The sequence below is a fragment of the Melanaphis sacchari genome, unplaced genomic scaffold (genome assembly GCF_002803265.2).
Source record: "Melanaphis sacchari strain LSU unplaced genomic scaffold, SCAv2.0 Contig26_pilon_pilon, whole genome shotgun sequence".
NCBI classification, from domain to species: domain Eukaryota; kingdom Metazoa; phylum Arthropoda; class Insecta; order Hemiptera; family Aphididae; genus Melanaphis; species Melanaphis sacchari.
Window position 1 is genome coordinate 887,201 of NW_020271143.1, and position 15,844 is coordinate 903,044.

The following is a 15,844-nucleotide window of genomic DNA, read 5'->3' on the forward strand; positions in this document are numbered from 1 at the left end:
ATGTTATAGTCGTGTAACAAATTTAAGGTGCTATATGGTATCTTAATGTGAACCAGTGATAATTTCCAGTCACTATTTACAAAAACCAAAAAGATTATTACTCTTAAGTTTAATGTGATAATGATCATTTTCATCTATGATCTTTTTGTATTATGAGTTTAAAATGTGTTTATTCCATTTTAAATATATTATCAAACAAACTCGAATTGTTGTTTATTTCGGGACAATCTTTAGTACACATAATTAATATAAATTAAAAAAATGTGTTTTTTCATACTGAAATATAACCAAGAATAATATAGTATAATAATTTTAATAAGTTGACACAATTTAAATTATATCAATTTATAAATATTCAATTGTTTTATTTTTTTTTTTTTTTTTTTTGATTGCGTCTGTAAATCTTTAATTTAATGAAAAATTAATTTTTAAGTTAATGTGTTTTTAATGAACCAATTTGGTATTTATGCAAACAATTTTCTACATTCCAGTTATGGAGTATTTCAATATATTTAAACATATATTATAAGTGTGTATTTATGTGTATGATTAAACCATAAAATTTTTATTTTCCATTATTTGTGTGCTTTAATTTATTCAATAATAATCTTAGGAAATTTTTTTTTTTTTTGTTTGTTTTCTATTAACTAGCTAATATTAATATAAAACCAACTTGCATAAATAATCATTAAATATTAAAATTGATTTTGATTGTGAACTGATCATCCATTTTGGGGTCATTCAATTTTAATAAATTGATTTTTATGCAACACTTTAATTTTTTCAGTTACCTACTTGACAACACTTAGAATTGTAAGTAAATAATGTTTGATTTTTAATGTTATTTTTTCGTTTAAGTAATTATTGATAAAAATACATACCTACAGTATTGTTATAATTATTTTATGTAATCTTAAGATTAAGTTATTTGTTTTTTTGTTTTTTTTTTTTAACCTTTACGTGTTTGTACAAATTTTAAATCATTTAATTTTGACTCGATCATTATATTCAACTTTTTTTCATGTTTTTTCATCTGAGAAAATGTAATTTTATTTATCACCTCAATCAATGATACTGGACGTGTTACTGGTAATATAAAATTAAACTGTAATATTTTAACAGGATTTTCATTAGTAGTATAACATATTTAAAAACTAAATCCTTAATCCTAAATAAAAAGAAATATTATGCTAAAATACTTCATAATGATATAAACATTGTTATGATTTTAAATCCATATACTGCCTGATATATTATAACTCCATTATATATGTATTGAATATAAAATATTATTTCACATTATATATGTTCTTTTATAATTTTTAGATTTCCTAATTCTTCAGTTCTCACTTAGCCTCTCTTTCATTCATTTCTAAGTTAAATGGTATTAACATTTTATATTATACTATTTTAGAATAAATTGTATTTGTTTTCTTGAGTACTTTTTGATTTAATGTTTTTATTTAATTAATAGTGAAAAATCAACATAATGTGCATGATAATAAATCATAAATTTTGTTGGAGAAATGACTATCAATGATGTTGTCAATGAACTACTCAATCACTATTACTTACAGAGTATTATTTATTTATATGTTTCACAATATAGGTATTACCTTTAAATTAAATAAAACAGATATGTTACAAAAGTTTTTTCAAATCTTCTATAAGCTGTTGCTTGTAATAATTTTATATAGTTTTAAATTGATTAATTAACAATAAACTAAAATTTAAAATATGTTTAATATTTACACAATATGTATTAGTTAAGAATAATAAATAAAATGTGTAAAATAAACTTAATTGATAACAACATTGCTAAAAATACCATGAAAATAAACTAATAAAAAATATTACCTTAATTCTATAATAATTATTAATTGATATACTCTAAATAATCTATAATTTATAAATTTAGTATACATAAAATGCTGCGCTTAAAAAAGATAACGACTACTATACCTTATGATTATGTGTAGCAGGAGTCGGCAACTAAATTCTATGGAGTTCCAGAAAATCAAAAAAAAAAAATTTTGAGGGCCAGTAAAAACTAAAAACTCACGTTATTATTTAATAATTGTTGTATTATCGCAACTATTATTGTAAATAGCAATAAACGATAAACACCATCGTAATCTCTAAATACATCATAAAATAGATAAAGTATAATATATTATGTGTGGAAAATCAGCATTATTAAAAAAAAATATTTTTTTAGTCCAATTATTTTTTCTTCACGAGCTGGATTTGGCCTGCGGATTGCCAACCACTAATGTATAGATTTTTTATAGCCATAACATTAATATTTTTTTTGTGAATAAAAGTATCAAACATAATTTTATATTGGAGAAAAAATTCATAGAAAAAATAAAAATTTACTATTAATGACATATATATATATATATTCAATTTATGGAATAAACATATTAACTCACATATATTATCAATGGAAAATATACATCATTTATGGTATATATATTAATAATCGATCTATTTTATAACATGCAATCTATGCAATAGATATGTTATTAATTTATTTCATGTTTTTGTTATTAATATTATTATTATTATTTATTTATTTATTTTTTTTTTTTTTTGATAAGACTAACATGAAATGAAAACATTTTAGTATATACAATCAAACAAATGGAAGTAAATAAAAAAATGAAGTTGTTAGAAATTAATAGAAGTGAATAAAAAAAAAAAAAAAATACATGTTAATTTGAAGTATTTTGCGTTCTTATTCCAATTTAGGGGTTTATTTTTAGGACAAGGTTTGGTAAAAAATTATAGGTTTGAGGTGTACCATGAAATTGATATTTAATTTTTTTTTAATTCAAATTTTTAGTTATTAAATTTTTTTTTTTAGTTAATAAATTTTTTATTTAGTTAATAAATTTTTTACTTTTTAATTTTCTTATTTGTTTTCAGTTGGTCCTTTGACTTAATCGATTGAATAAGAAGTTGCTCATAAAAATATTTAAAAAAAAAAAAATCTTAGTAGATTGACTAGAAATTTCAAATTCTAATAATATCTCCAAAATCCTAAAATTTCAAGAAAAATATTCAGTAAAAAATGAAATTATCTACTGTTTTCATTTTTAAATCGCGATTGTTTTCCAATTATTTTGGAAAGTACCGTATTGATTCAATTTTCAACTATAAACTACTCTTAAAGTATTGTTTTTGCTACCAACCACAACAAGTTGATAAATGACAAACAAATTAAAATGCATATCATTATAAAACTAAAATATTTATTGAGCAATAATGATCTTAATATAAACAAGACTAGTATGTATTGAAGAAATAAGAATTAATTTAAATATTTATTGCTATTTTATGTCTATACTTCTTCAGTTGGAATTGAAATAATTATTATCTTAACATATACATAACTTTAATAAATTTAATATTGTTCATAAACAAATATAAATAAAATATAAGAAATTGTATACACAACAACAAAAAGAAAAAAAAACCAAAACAATATTAATATGGAATTTAATACATGTAAATGTATGTATGCACACAATAATTTAATACTTTATGTTTCATAATATCCGATTAAATGTTATAATAATTATTGATGTTTTTAGTTTGCATTGAAAAATATCAAATATCAATATTTATGTCTTGACATTTTATACGTCAGAGATTCAAGTATTGTTATAATAAGCTTCCTTTGCTAACATAAACTAAAGAATGCAGTGGTTACAATATGTAAAAAAAATTTCTTGGCGTATTAAAGAAAAAATTATACATGTACTTTAAATTAGCTCATAATATAAAAATATGTTTACTTTTTAATGAAAACAAAAAGTAATTCTTATGGAATAAAGAGTAAAGACATATTAAATACAAACTAAGAGATATAAACCTACTTAATAAACTAGATTTTCAAAATATCAAGGATTTGATTTAAGCTCTGTGTTAATGCATTTCTAAATGTATCTCCATCAGAATGTTCTTTGTAGTTAGTAATAATAGCACCTGAGTAGTCTTCGAGAATTGTGTATCTGAAATAAAAAAATCTTTATGTCAGTTATGTTTTTTTTTTTTTTTTTTTTTTTTTTGTTAAGTAATGGTGAAATCTAGATTTCAATTAATTGATCTTATTGCTAATTTCAACAAATACGCAAGGGAGTACAAACAAAACATAATATTTAAACATTTTGTAGTAATAATTTTTTTACAAATTAACTTAAAAGCTAATTTTCAATAACATAGTCTCATAACTATTATTAATTTGAGACCATTTTTTAAAATGTGAGATTTTCCAATACTTTTATTTTATTTAAAACAAATTCATCATGAAAAAATCATAATTTATTGATTTGCTTACCCAATACCATAACCATCTTTTACAACAGGTCCAAATGCTCCTAACCACACATGATCTGAAGTTAGACTAGAAGTAGATATGATATTATGATTAATCAGACTATAAGCAGGATCAGTGAATAAGCCTGGAATATCTAAATTGTTTTCTTTAGCTAATAACCGTAAAGCAAATAAATGACGATCAAATCCTTGTCCTGGTAACAAAAATTTATAAAACATATTAAACAATAATATATATATATATATATATATATATATATATATATATATATTTTAATAGAGTATTACCCATTGCAGCTTCCTTTACAAGTTTACTGTGTTCAACTGAACATTGTTTTATCATATTAACCAAGTCATTTTTAGAAGGTTTGTTTTTACTAGAAACAGCATAGCAAAAATCCTAAAATATATTTTAAAAATAAATTCATTGTAGATATTAATTTTTAATTTCAACAAGAATTTTACTAATTATACTTACGGCAGTCTTCATAGTACATGGTCTTACAGTTTCTGTTCGTCCTTGTTTGAATGCTGCTGTACTACATGATTCATAAGTACCAACATGTTTTTTATGTAATTTATAATGACCCAGCTAAAATATATTTAAATTAATTTATAAAATACATCATACATGCATACTTGATTTCAAATAGTTTAAGACATTTTTTTTTTTTTTTATATATAATCTTAATTAATTTGTATTGTAATTACCTGGAAACACAATTGCATCAAAGAATCTGCGCTTATTCCAAATTTTTTACACATTTTTCTACCAACATCAAAAAACTCAAAGTAATTAACATCCAAAGATTCATATTTACATTGGAATTCATTCTTGACTTTTATTATATCACATTTCATTTTTTCATCCAAATTGAATTCTAAAACATAAAATAAATTAGTGGTTATAGGTTATTAACATCAAATATATAATAACATATTTTTTACCGCTCTAATAAATTAATTAAAATTGAAGAAATATTTTCAATTATCTCTGCAAAGAATAAGAAGTATTGATTATTCTCTATAAATAATACACAAATAGGCACTCATGATCTTGACATATACATATATTAAATATTTTAACCAAACACCAAAGACTGGCCTTGAAATATTATAAAATTCTGATATATAAACAGCTCAATCATTCAATATAAAATGTTAATAAATCATACATTTAACTTAAAGAGAAAATTTCAAGGGAATAGATGACAACTTCAACTAAAAATTATCAACTAACCATGATAAAGTACTTTAAAAGCTTCCAAGCAAGGTCATAGTTAATAGACAATCATTATTCATTTTTTAAATGTTTAGTTAAATATGAAATGTTAAATGTTTAATTTAGGTATTTCGGCTTTATAATAATTTCCAAATTTCATAGCAAAAATTAGTAATAACAGAACATAGAACTATGTGTTTATACAACAGAACTACTTTTTATCCAGTAATATTCATAACATAAAATTATATTATTAATATTGTATTTGTATACACAATTTATGATAATAGTTTAATGTGCCTACGACCTGATAACTGATTCATTTTTCAAACTGATAATTTTTATTGAGTGTTTTTAAGTTAACGATCACCAATTTTATAAAAGTAGATGCTGAATATACTAATTACCCAATTTCTGTATGTCTAATGCATCTGCTGATAATGATACTTGATTTACATTTTCTGGATGACATCTTGGAAAGTCTGCAGTATCCTTAGAAATATCTTGAAAATATCTCAACACAGCAACTCCGTCGCCCCACGAATGCTCAAAATTTAATCCTGATGTTCCATCAGCACATACTATCAATGTGAATGACTTGTCAAACCACCTTTACATAAATATTTTCAATAGATATATGTGAACTTTTGTGCACATATTATTATTAAATCGTTTATTGCTGCAACCTGTTGATTCCGTCAGAATGTAAATATTGCTTAACACAAGGTATTGGATCAGAACCTGGTTTTTCATCGTCAAGAGCAATCATCATAAGACTGTCGTCTATTATTCGCAATGACTCTTCATTTCCTAACTTGATAAGATGATTTCTTAAATTTGCCCAATTATTACGTTCACTGGTTGTCAAAACGCCAATTGGATGATTAGATGGGGCAATATTATCATTCAACACATATTGTATTTTGGATAATAATAACTGAGGGTCTAATATATTACCTTTAAGTACATATTATACAAAATATAAGTATTAATTATAAGTTATTAATAACAAATTCAAATTAAATAATTAATTATGAATTTATGAACAAGTACCTTGATTATCCAGAACATCAAATTTATAAAAATGTCCTCGCCTCATAACTACAATATGTTTACCAGATGTATTATTGTGTAAAACATCTTGATTAGCCATTGGAATTCGAGTATTATTAAATAAAGAACTATACTGAGACATATCTAAAGGATACGCCTGAAAAATTTTAAAAATAAATAAGTGCTCTATATATTATACAGGTATAATAAATAAATTATTCATCATAGATATTTAATTAATAGAATAAAATAAATAATATGTATAAAAAGGTATATATTTTATAAACCTTATGTAGTAAATGTAAACTTCATTAACCATTTTAATGTTTTAAATTTTTATGGTATTCTAAATATACAACTCTAATAACAAAATTAAAACTAAAAAACGTCTAAATAATTCCAATAACTTTTATTAACAACCATTATTAAATTAATTTTGTTGTCTTAGAATTATAATTTAATTCAATAGGCTTAATTATTTCATTTAAAGGAATTTTATAACAGTATGTCTAGGTACTAAAATGTGTATATTTTATATTGTGTATAGCAATTATCCTAATATCTTAATACAACTTCTGAAGCTCTAATTGAATTTTTATTAAATTCAATTAAAAACTAATTTTTAATTAATTTTAAAACTTAAAAATTCTTAAAAATTTTACTCAAAAAATTTAAACAAAAATATAAAAAGCTATTTGCAAATAAACTTAATAGTAAATTAAAATTCTGTTTTAAAATATTTAAATACAATTGACAAAAACTGAAACTTTTAAACAACAATTTTATAAATATATAATATGATTTCAGAGTGGATAAGTGGGAATTTCCATTATTTATTTTCTTTTACAGTGCAGTAACACGCATTATTAATTATAAACTTAGAAAATTGCCTGTATTAAACTCATTTATCCTTAAATACTTATACTTATATTTAAATACTATACTTACATTATACATGTAAGCTCCATACCAACTAATTGATTCTGGAAGATATTTCATTAATTTTCTAAATTGGATGGTATCACTCTTCTTTGGATTAATATGATAAATTTCTGGCTCTAATATATTTGCTTTAAGTGATTTGTAAAATCTAAATTTTAAATGAAAACATAGACATATTTATTAGAATTTTAATAAATTGATGTTAAGTTTAATAAAAAAAATATAGGTAAATGTTATTTAAATTGATTTATTTTTTAAATAAATATAGTCAACAATTGAATGACCATTGAATTATATAAATTATATCTATCAATTAAAGAATATTTCAACAATAAATTATTATTTATAACTATATTATGAATAAAAATATTAATAATTTTATAGTATTTAATGGTTTTAATTCAAACTAAATAAAAAAATTGAATACCATATGATTTAAGTATAATATATGTAAATATACATTTATATTGTATTTATATTTATATATCATTTTTTTAATTATATTTATTATTATTATTATTTATTTGATAAAGTATAATAATAATATAAATGGTTAAGTAATAAACATATTTCACTTAAAATTAATAACTTATAATTGAATTGAAAAACAATTTAAAATAAATAAGGCTCAAGAAAAGGATAATAAACATTTTAATTTTAATTTTTAAATACATTTAATATTTTATTTTATTTTTTAATTTTATTAATTAAATTAATACCTTAATATTTTGAAATTAAATGTATTTAAATCTTGCATTAAAAAATATATTTGAAAATTATATAACTTTAATGCCAAATTACATAAACATTACTAATCATTGAATTAATTGTTTCCTTAAGCATAATTTAGTTGCTCGTGATTGATCCATTGTATTTTAGTGAATTATTAGTAAACTGAATAATTAACAAATTTGTAAATAATTTAAAAAAAATCATGTTTTAAAATATTTTAAGAATAAAAATTGGATTATACTGGGTTTAATTGTTTTTATTAGAAATGAAAATAAATTGGATTGTAAGTTAAGAAAAACACTTTTTGATAAAGATTTAAAAAGACAATATTATCATTAGAGTTAGGATGTTTATGACATTAAAAACACTAAAAAATACATGCAAATATGCACAATAAATATCAAACTATGCCCATAAAAAATTAAACATGTCATTTTAAAATTGTATTTCTTATCCAAAATTTATTTTTAATTAATTTACAACTTTTTTGATAATGATAATTTATCATTATACATTGTACAATTATAGAAATGATTAAATAAAAAAATTTCCAAACTATTACTTTATCAGTGTAAAATAATTAAAACTGGTAAAGATAAAAATTTCTGTGAAAATTAATTTATGAAGTTATTGTAAAAAAAAAGTAAAACATATGCCATAAGTAACATGGTAATTCTGATAATCTAACTAAAAAACAATGAAGTCATTTGAAATAAATGTAATAAATATCTTATTAATAAAGGTCCTTTTATTGAAAATAATATGAAATTAGCTGTTTTTAATTATTTCAATAGCAGTTGTGAAATAATAGTTTCAATATTTGTAAAGCCAATAAATAGATTAGAAATTGAATTTCATGTTAATAACATTAAAGATTATTCCCTTTTTAAATTTGGGTTAAATTAATTATATTTAAATACAAATCTTTAAAATTTAATAAATATATGTAATTAGATAATCAGTTATAAAAGCCAAGTAATTCTACTAATATACATAATTATACTCTCCTTCTTAATATCCAAAATTTAAAATGTTTTTATAAAATATAATATATCAATATTTTTAAACTGCAAGTTTTATCAAATTGGTTTTTTTAAATATTAACATTGCTAATGATATATTATTTATATTTAATCAATTCATCTATGATGACTTAGCAAGTGTTCTAAAATTCTAGGGTTATATTTAAATATATAAATATAAAAGCATTTTATTACATAATATAAAAAGCTAAAATAAAAAACAAAATATACATTATAATAAAATCTAACTTTTTTAATAGAATGCAAATAGTTAAAATAAATAATTCTTTAAATACTCCACTTTAAATTACACAAGATGTTCTTCAGATTACTGTTCTAGAACCTTTTTGGTTTACTATATGTATGTAAAAAATGTTAGCTCAATTTTGGTATTAATATGGAAATAATATGTTACACAGCAGATAGTATGATTATTTTAATTTATGATTGGCTTATAGATTCATCATATATCAACTAATAATGTTATTAAATATACTAAAGATTATTTTGTTAATACCCTAGAAGTATTAAACAAAATTAAACCCAAATATATAAACAATAATATTCAACTCAGATTAAAAAAAAAAAAAAAAACATTCATTCATTTAAATGATTTTCATGTTTCATCTTTTAAAAACATGTTAACATATAATTCAATTTTTTTTTTATAATACTTAATTTGCAAATAATAAGTTTATTTACTCAGCTATTAATCAATTAATTTAATTATAATAAACATCATACAGCTTTTATAAACTTACAACAAGTTATGACATTTAAGTTGAGATAAGTTAACACATATTATAATTGATAATTAGATGGAAAGCGAACTAATATTTAAAAAAAAAAAGAAAAGGAAGGATCCTAATTACCTTGTAACTTATAAATAACTTTTTTAATTTATTTAGAATTGAAAATGTATATTATTCTTTCATAAACATACAAATAATATTACTTGTTTCTTATGTCATAACCATATTACAGGTTTCAAGGCAAATATTATTAAAAGTATAATATACTTTTTTTAAGAGTATACTATAATACATTTTAAAAAGAGATTGAATTCTCTTTGAGCTATTTATAGATATTTTAAAAATCTTAAAAATTGAACAAAGTTATTCTTATGTAGTGCTTGCTAAATCCAATTTATATAAGTAACCACAATTTTTTTTAAACATTTTATTTCCAAATTTTGATGAAAATAAACAAAAAATAACAATTAAGCTTAATTTATAGCAAACTTCACTCGACATCTACTATACAGTAAAGCCCACTTTCCTCCTTTTTTTCTTTTTTGAAGAATGGAAATTCCTATGTTTTTAGCAATATATATTGCATATGATAATATATTCTCAAAAATAAATTTAATTTCTGTCCATATTACACAAAATTTGTAAATAAGATTCATAATATTGAAATTAAATAAGAAATGGTATATACCTAGTTTTAATTTTGCTATCTATTACCATGAAAAATTATAAACATTTTTTTTTCAGGAAGTATTTGTATTAATATAATTTATATAATTTATTTATATTCATTATTAAGATTTCAATTTTAAAAAGCATTATATTATAATTATTTATCTACTTTAAATATAATTTATATTAATTAGGTAATGCTGACCTTAGTGATGATATCAACAAATTAGTAGATCTTAGTAATTGGTTATTATATGCACTATCAAATTGTTTAAACACCAACAATGGATTATAGTTAATTGGTAAAGGTGTTCTTTCTGTCAAATACATATTAAACCAATCCTTAGTAATATAACTGGTATTTTTGTTTGCATCATTTTTTTTTTTTAACATATCTTGTAATAGTTGCCCATCATTTTGTTCAAAGTTTTCCACAATATCTTTAGTTTTCAAATAATCATTTTTTGATAGCAAAGGTTGTTGTGCTTTAAGGTAACGTTGACAAGTTAATTTTAATTCTGGAACTGGAAGTCTAGGTAAAGATCGTTGAAAATGCATTGTAGGTATAATACTGTTCTGAATAAATTGATAGTCATTAGATCGATGTCTGAAAAAATTAAATATGAACAATTAAATACATACAATTACCTACAATTATTTTCAATTAATTAATTGATAAATATAATTTTGTTTGATTAATGTAGAAATGTTTGATATAACTTTTTTTTTTTTTAAATAATTAATTATTTCAGTAAGATTAATTATCATAAAAACACCCATCACATTTTATATACATAACATACATAAAGGTTTAAATAAAGAATATTTATATAAAGTTATGAATAAATAATTGAAATACATTTACATTGAAAGTCTAAATTTTTTATTGAGATATTTAAATTTAAACATTGTAAAAACATAGAATTCAAAATCATAATAACCTAGGTACTTCTTTGTTTTTTAAGAATTAATAATACGATAATATTTTTTTAACAATCTATTAATTATGGATTAATGCTTTTCATTATTTGTTTTTATATAAGCAATTTATATAGACTTTTAACATCATATCATAGAAATTTTTAGAAGTTACTAAATAAATCATAACAAATATTATATTTATACATTTATTATTTAAATAAATAGTGTTATATTTTAAAATATGAATTAATTTAATAAGCCATCAAATGTATACTATTTACCTTATTTGTGTCAACATTTTAATTGCTGAATCTGTATTTTGTAATATTACCTACAAAAATAAAATAAATTAATATCAATGTAATACAAACATAAAAATATATAATTATTATTGTATTGCCTTTTAGAATATTTAGGTCTTTAAATACAAAACTTATTCAAATTATATAAATTACATAATTAAAATTAATATGTTTTTCTTATACACAACCATTTTGACATTATTGCTGATCAGTTAAGTTTGTAAGTTATAGAAATTAAAACCTATAAAATATGCGAACAAAAATGTATAAAAAAATAAATTTATGTATGTAAAAACATTTTTTTAAATTCAAATATATATAATTTATAAATTATTAATGAGATATTAATATATTAGTAAATATTTTTTTTAAATACTTAGTGGCTAGTTGTAAAAACAGTTAGAATATAATTGATTATTTGTCTTTGTGTTGTATACCTAAAGGTTTATGCCATAACAAAAAGTGATGTAATAAAAGTTTTGTAATAGTGAATAAATTAGCTTTTTATTAATGAAAATTTTTAGAAGACATCTGAGTATCTAAAAATAATTTTTTTATTATTATAATGTTAGCAATATACCTCCCATTGACTTGAGTTGCTTTATCCATAAACATAAATATTTAATTTCACGTTATGATAAAACCTGTTTTAAAAAATATGTATTTTATAGCAATCCCCAATATGTTTTTTTTTTTTTTATATAATACTTTTATTAGGCATAATTAGAGCCGTATTTAAATTTCATAGGCAGCTTAGAAGCCTAAACTATAGAAAAGTCCAAGAAAAAAAAATATTTTTGTGTATATTAAAATATTTTACAATAATAATACCATTAATGTTGTGTAGTTTTTATTGTTATTAGTATTTAGATAGGAACTATAAAATAACCACGACCATCAACAACAGATTATTGCTAACCAACACATCACAGTGTCATCATTTTTGTTGTCAATAGCTAGATGATGAAGTATTGAAATTAACTATTATTTTTTTTGTTATCAAGAATTTCAAAATTAAAATAAAATTTCTGTTGTAAGTAGACAGCAATTATAAAATTCATACTTCTATGATAGTTGATAAGTAACCACCAACATCTAATGACATTGATTCTATCAATTTAATGTGAATAATATTGAAATAAATGTGTTAAATATTTATTGAAACTTGACAATATTTTTAATTTTTTAAACACTGATCATCATAAAATGAAAGAGGTATTTAAAAGTGCTAGTAACATTTACTTCAATGATTATTTATTTTAAATAATGTCTATGTATATTAATTATATTCCTGTACTCATAGTAGGGCCTGCACTATAGGCTAACCTAGGGGCCAATAAATTCTATATATGGCCCTAGATACAGCATTAAGTCTTAAGTATTTTACAACAAAACTTTTAGAATTCTGTGTCGAGAATTTTATTTATTGTTATACATTAAATTAAATTTTAATTAATTTAAATGTTTGGACAGATTTTTAGAAAAAAAATGTATAACATTTTTAAAATAATATAGGCAATTACTGCACTTTTTTAAATAAATTATCATTATTAGTCATAGACAATAGGTTATTTATGTTATTAGAAATAATTTAATTAGGTTAGCTAACATTTGCAAATTCTAAGCATTATTGATCAAATTTTCTCTGTGCTCCACATTAATCAAAAAAATTCTTTTTTTATATAATAATTTTTTAGTTGATGTATTATCAAGTTGACAATTTCATTATTATAGGTAAAATCATGAACCAAATTCCAAACCTAAACATACCAGTCTTATATAGATATTCATTTTCATAATAGATTCTATAAGTAATTACTAATAAATTAATAAATTGATGAACCATTTTCTAATTTTATTTTGAATTGCCTACTTTTTACTTTTCAGGGTTTTTAAAAATAATTTAAATTATTAAGTAAAATTTAAAATCATTAATTAAGTAATATCAACCTTTTAATTAAATTTGTTTTGTTGTCATAATATTTTACATAACTTTGCATTTTGTTAAATAAATTAATTGATTTGTAATTAATTAATTGTATAGACTATTATTTATATTGAATGTGATTCAGTACCAAGGTCTTAAACGTTATGTTTACCTGTTATTCTAAAAACCATGTAATATCTATTGTTCAATAACAAATTAATATTATAAGTATTCAGTAGCAATTTTTTTAAGTTATAATTTAACACACATAATTTGTCATTTCATTAAATCAAATTATTTATAGTTCTTAAAAATATAGGTACTCAAATCTCAAATGTGTATTTAATATCGTTCTTTTTTAATAACTAAATGATTGAATAAAGACAAAGACACTCACTTTTTCAACCACATGGGAGTTAATCGATGGCTTGTACTTCGAAAGCATTTTCTTTAATTATATTGTTCGTAAACGAAACAAGACAAACAAACTGTTACTTAAACGTAATAATGTATTCACAAAGTCTTAAGTTAAATTCAATCGAGTATTGAGCAGTTGAGGATGTTAAGACCTAGTAAAACGTCTGCCATAAACATGACAAAATTATATAAGGACACTTGTTTTGTATAAAATAATTGAATAATGAATAAATTAATAGATACTCGTAATAATATGACAACAACTATTGTGTTGTTTCGTTATCATTAGAAGAAAAAAAATGTTGTCATGATATTTTTTTTAATTGATAACAAGACATTGAATAGCTTGTGTCGTTTGATGATAAACTCGAATACTCAGTACTCGCATAAATCGCATTGGATTTTTTATACCAGTTAATTAAAAGTTAAAACATTCTTTGATGTTACACAACTCATTTATACTGAGCACCAAACACGTTAAAAAAAAAAACTGTTACAATAATACACATCTAATATTTTTCTTTGAAACTTGATTTAGGTTTTAACTTTTTTATTTCTCTATAATATAATATGTAGGTACCTATTGATTATTCTGTATAGTGTATACTGAATATTAGCGTTCTCAGATTACAATATTAATCCGTGCTCGCGCCTTCCAATAAATTTTATTTTTTAATGATGCGGAAAATTAACACAAAACCATCTCTAGTATTTATAGTTTTTATAATTCCCAAATAATTTTATCGGATAGTTTAATAAATGAATAATTTAGAAAAAATATTCCTTTGATACCTACTAGAAAGGTAGGTATATCAAATTTATTTCATAATATTAATAAATATAATATTATTATCAAGCATTTTTTGTGATGTCCGATGAACTTGCATTAGTAATTAATGGGTTTTTTCACTTTATTGCTATATAGTGAGTCGTTACGTTTTATTTGAAAGCAATACATTATTTTTTTTACAAAACTGCACTTACTTTTGTTTTTTAAACAAGAAATGTAGACATTAATAGTTTTAATAGTTGACTTGTTCAAAGTTCAAAGTACTATTAACACTCAATAACACTCATTAACGCTCGTTAATTGTAACGACCATTTATAAAGTACTATACTCAGAGGCGTCATTTAAAAGATTGTAATAGAATGCAAAAATAATTTAATTAATATTCAATTGTAATCAGAATCACTATCAAAATAGATATTTTTAGATTTATAAATTATTATTTAACATTGTAGAGCTTTAATATTTGATCATTTTTTCTTTAACTCTAATGAAAATAAATTGATAATAATTAATGCTAAAAGATTATTTATATTTTTTGAATTAAACATAAGATAATACAAAAGGTATAATAAGATAATTAATATTTAAGTATCTAACTACTTAAATTCTTCAGTAAATATATTTTAAGCTATTAGGTTAGTAGAATTGAAAATTTCACTTTATCATTAAAAATGTCTAAGACCTCATCAAATTGTTTTTAACTATATTAGAAACATGTTTATCAATTTCGATAAAAAATTGCTAAATGTT

The 15,844-nt window shown here is 21.0% G+C and overlaps 1 protein-coding gene across 1 annotated transcript; it reads right to left on the minus strand.

Moving 5' to 3' along the window:
• Window positions 1–3,577: 3,577 nt before the first annotated feature.
• On the minus strand, window positions 3,578–14,331 carry LOC112595294 (carnitine O-palmitoyltransferase 2, mitochondrial). The gene is made up of 12 exons (XM_025340435.1): window positions 14,284–14,331; window positions 11,939–11,988; window positions 10,942–11,343; window positions 7,568–7,709; window positions 6,620–6,776; window positions 6,253–6,523; window positions 5,974–6,176; window positions 5,056–5,225; window positions 4,823–4,936; window positions 4,633–4,744; window positions 4,346–4,538; window positions 3,578–4,019 (listed from the first exon to the last, which is right to left on the minus strand). Exons 1-12 carry the CDS (start codon window positions 14,329–14,331, stop codon window positions 3,893–3,895), a joined length of 1,989 nt encoding a protein of 662 aa, XP_025196220.1. The 3' UTR covers window positions 3,578–3,892.
• Window positions 14,332–15,844: the final 1,513 nt, after the last annotated feature.

Excerpts from the sequence above, each read along its gene's own strand:
- LOC112595294 (XM_025340435.1), bottom strand. The coding sequence starts at position 14,331 with ATGCTTTCGAAGTACAAGCCATCGATTAACTCCCATGTGGTTGAAAAA. Across the intron at positions 7,710-10,941 it reads TTGTTGATATCATCACTAAG|ATTTTACAAATCACTTAAAG; the intron begins GTCAGCATTACC and ends TTTAAAATTTAG. Across the intron at positions 4,020-4,345 it reads AAAGATGGTTATGGTATTGG|ATACACAATTCTCGAAGACT; the intron begins GTAAGCAAATCA and ends TTTTTATTTCAG.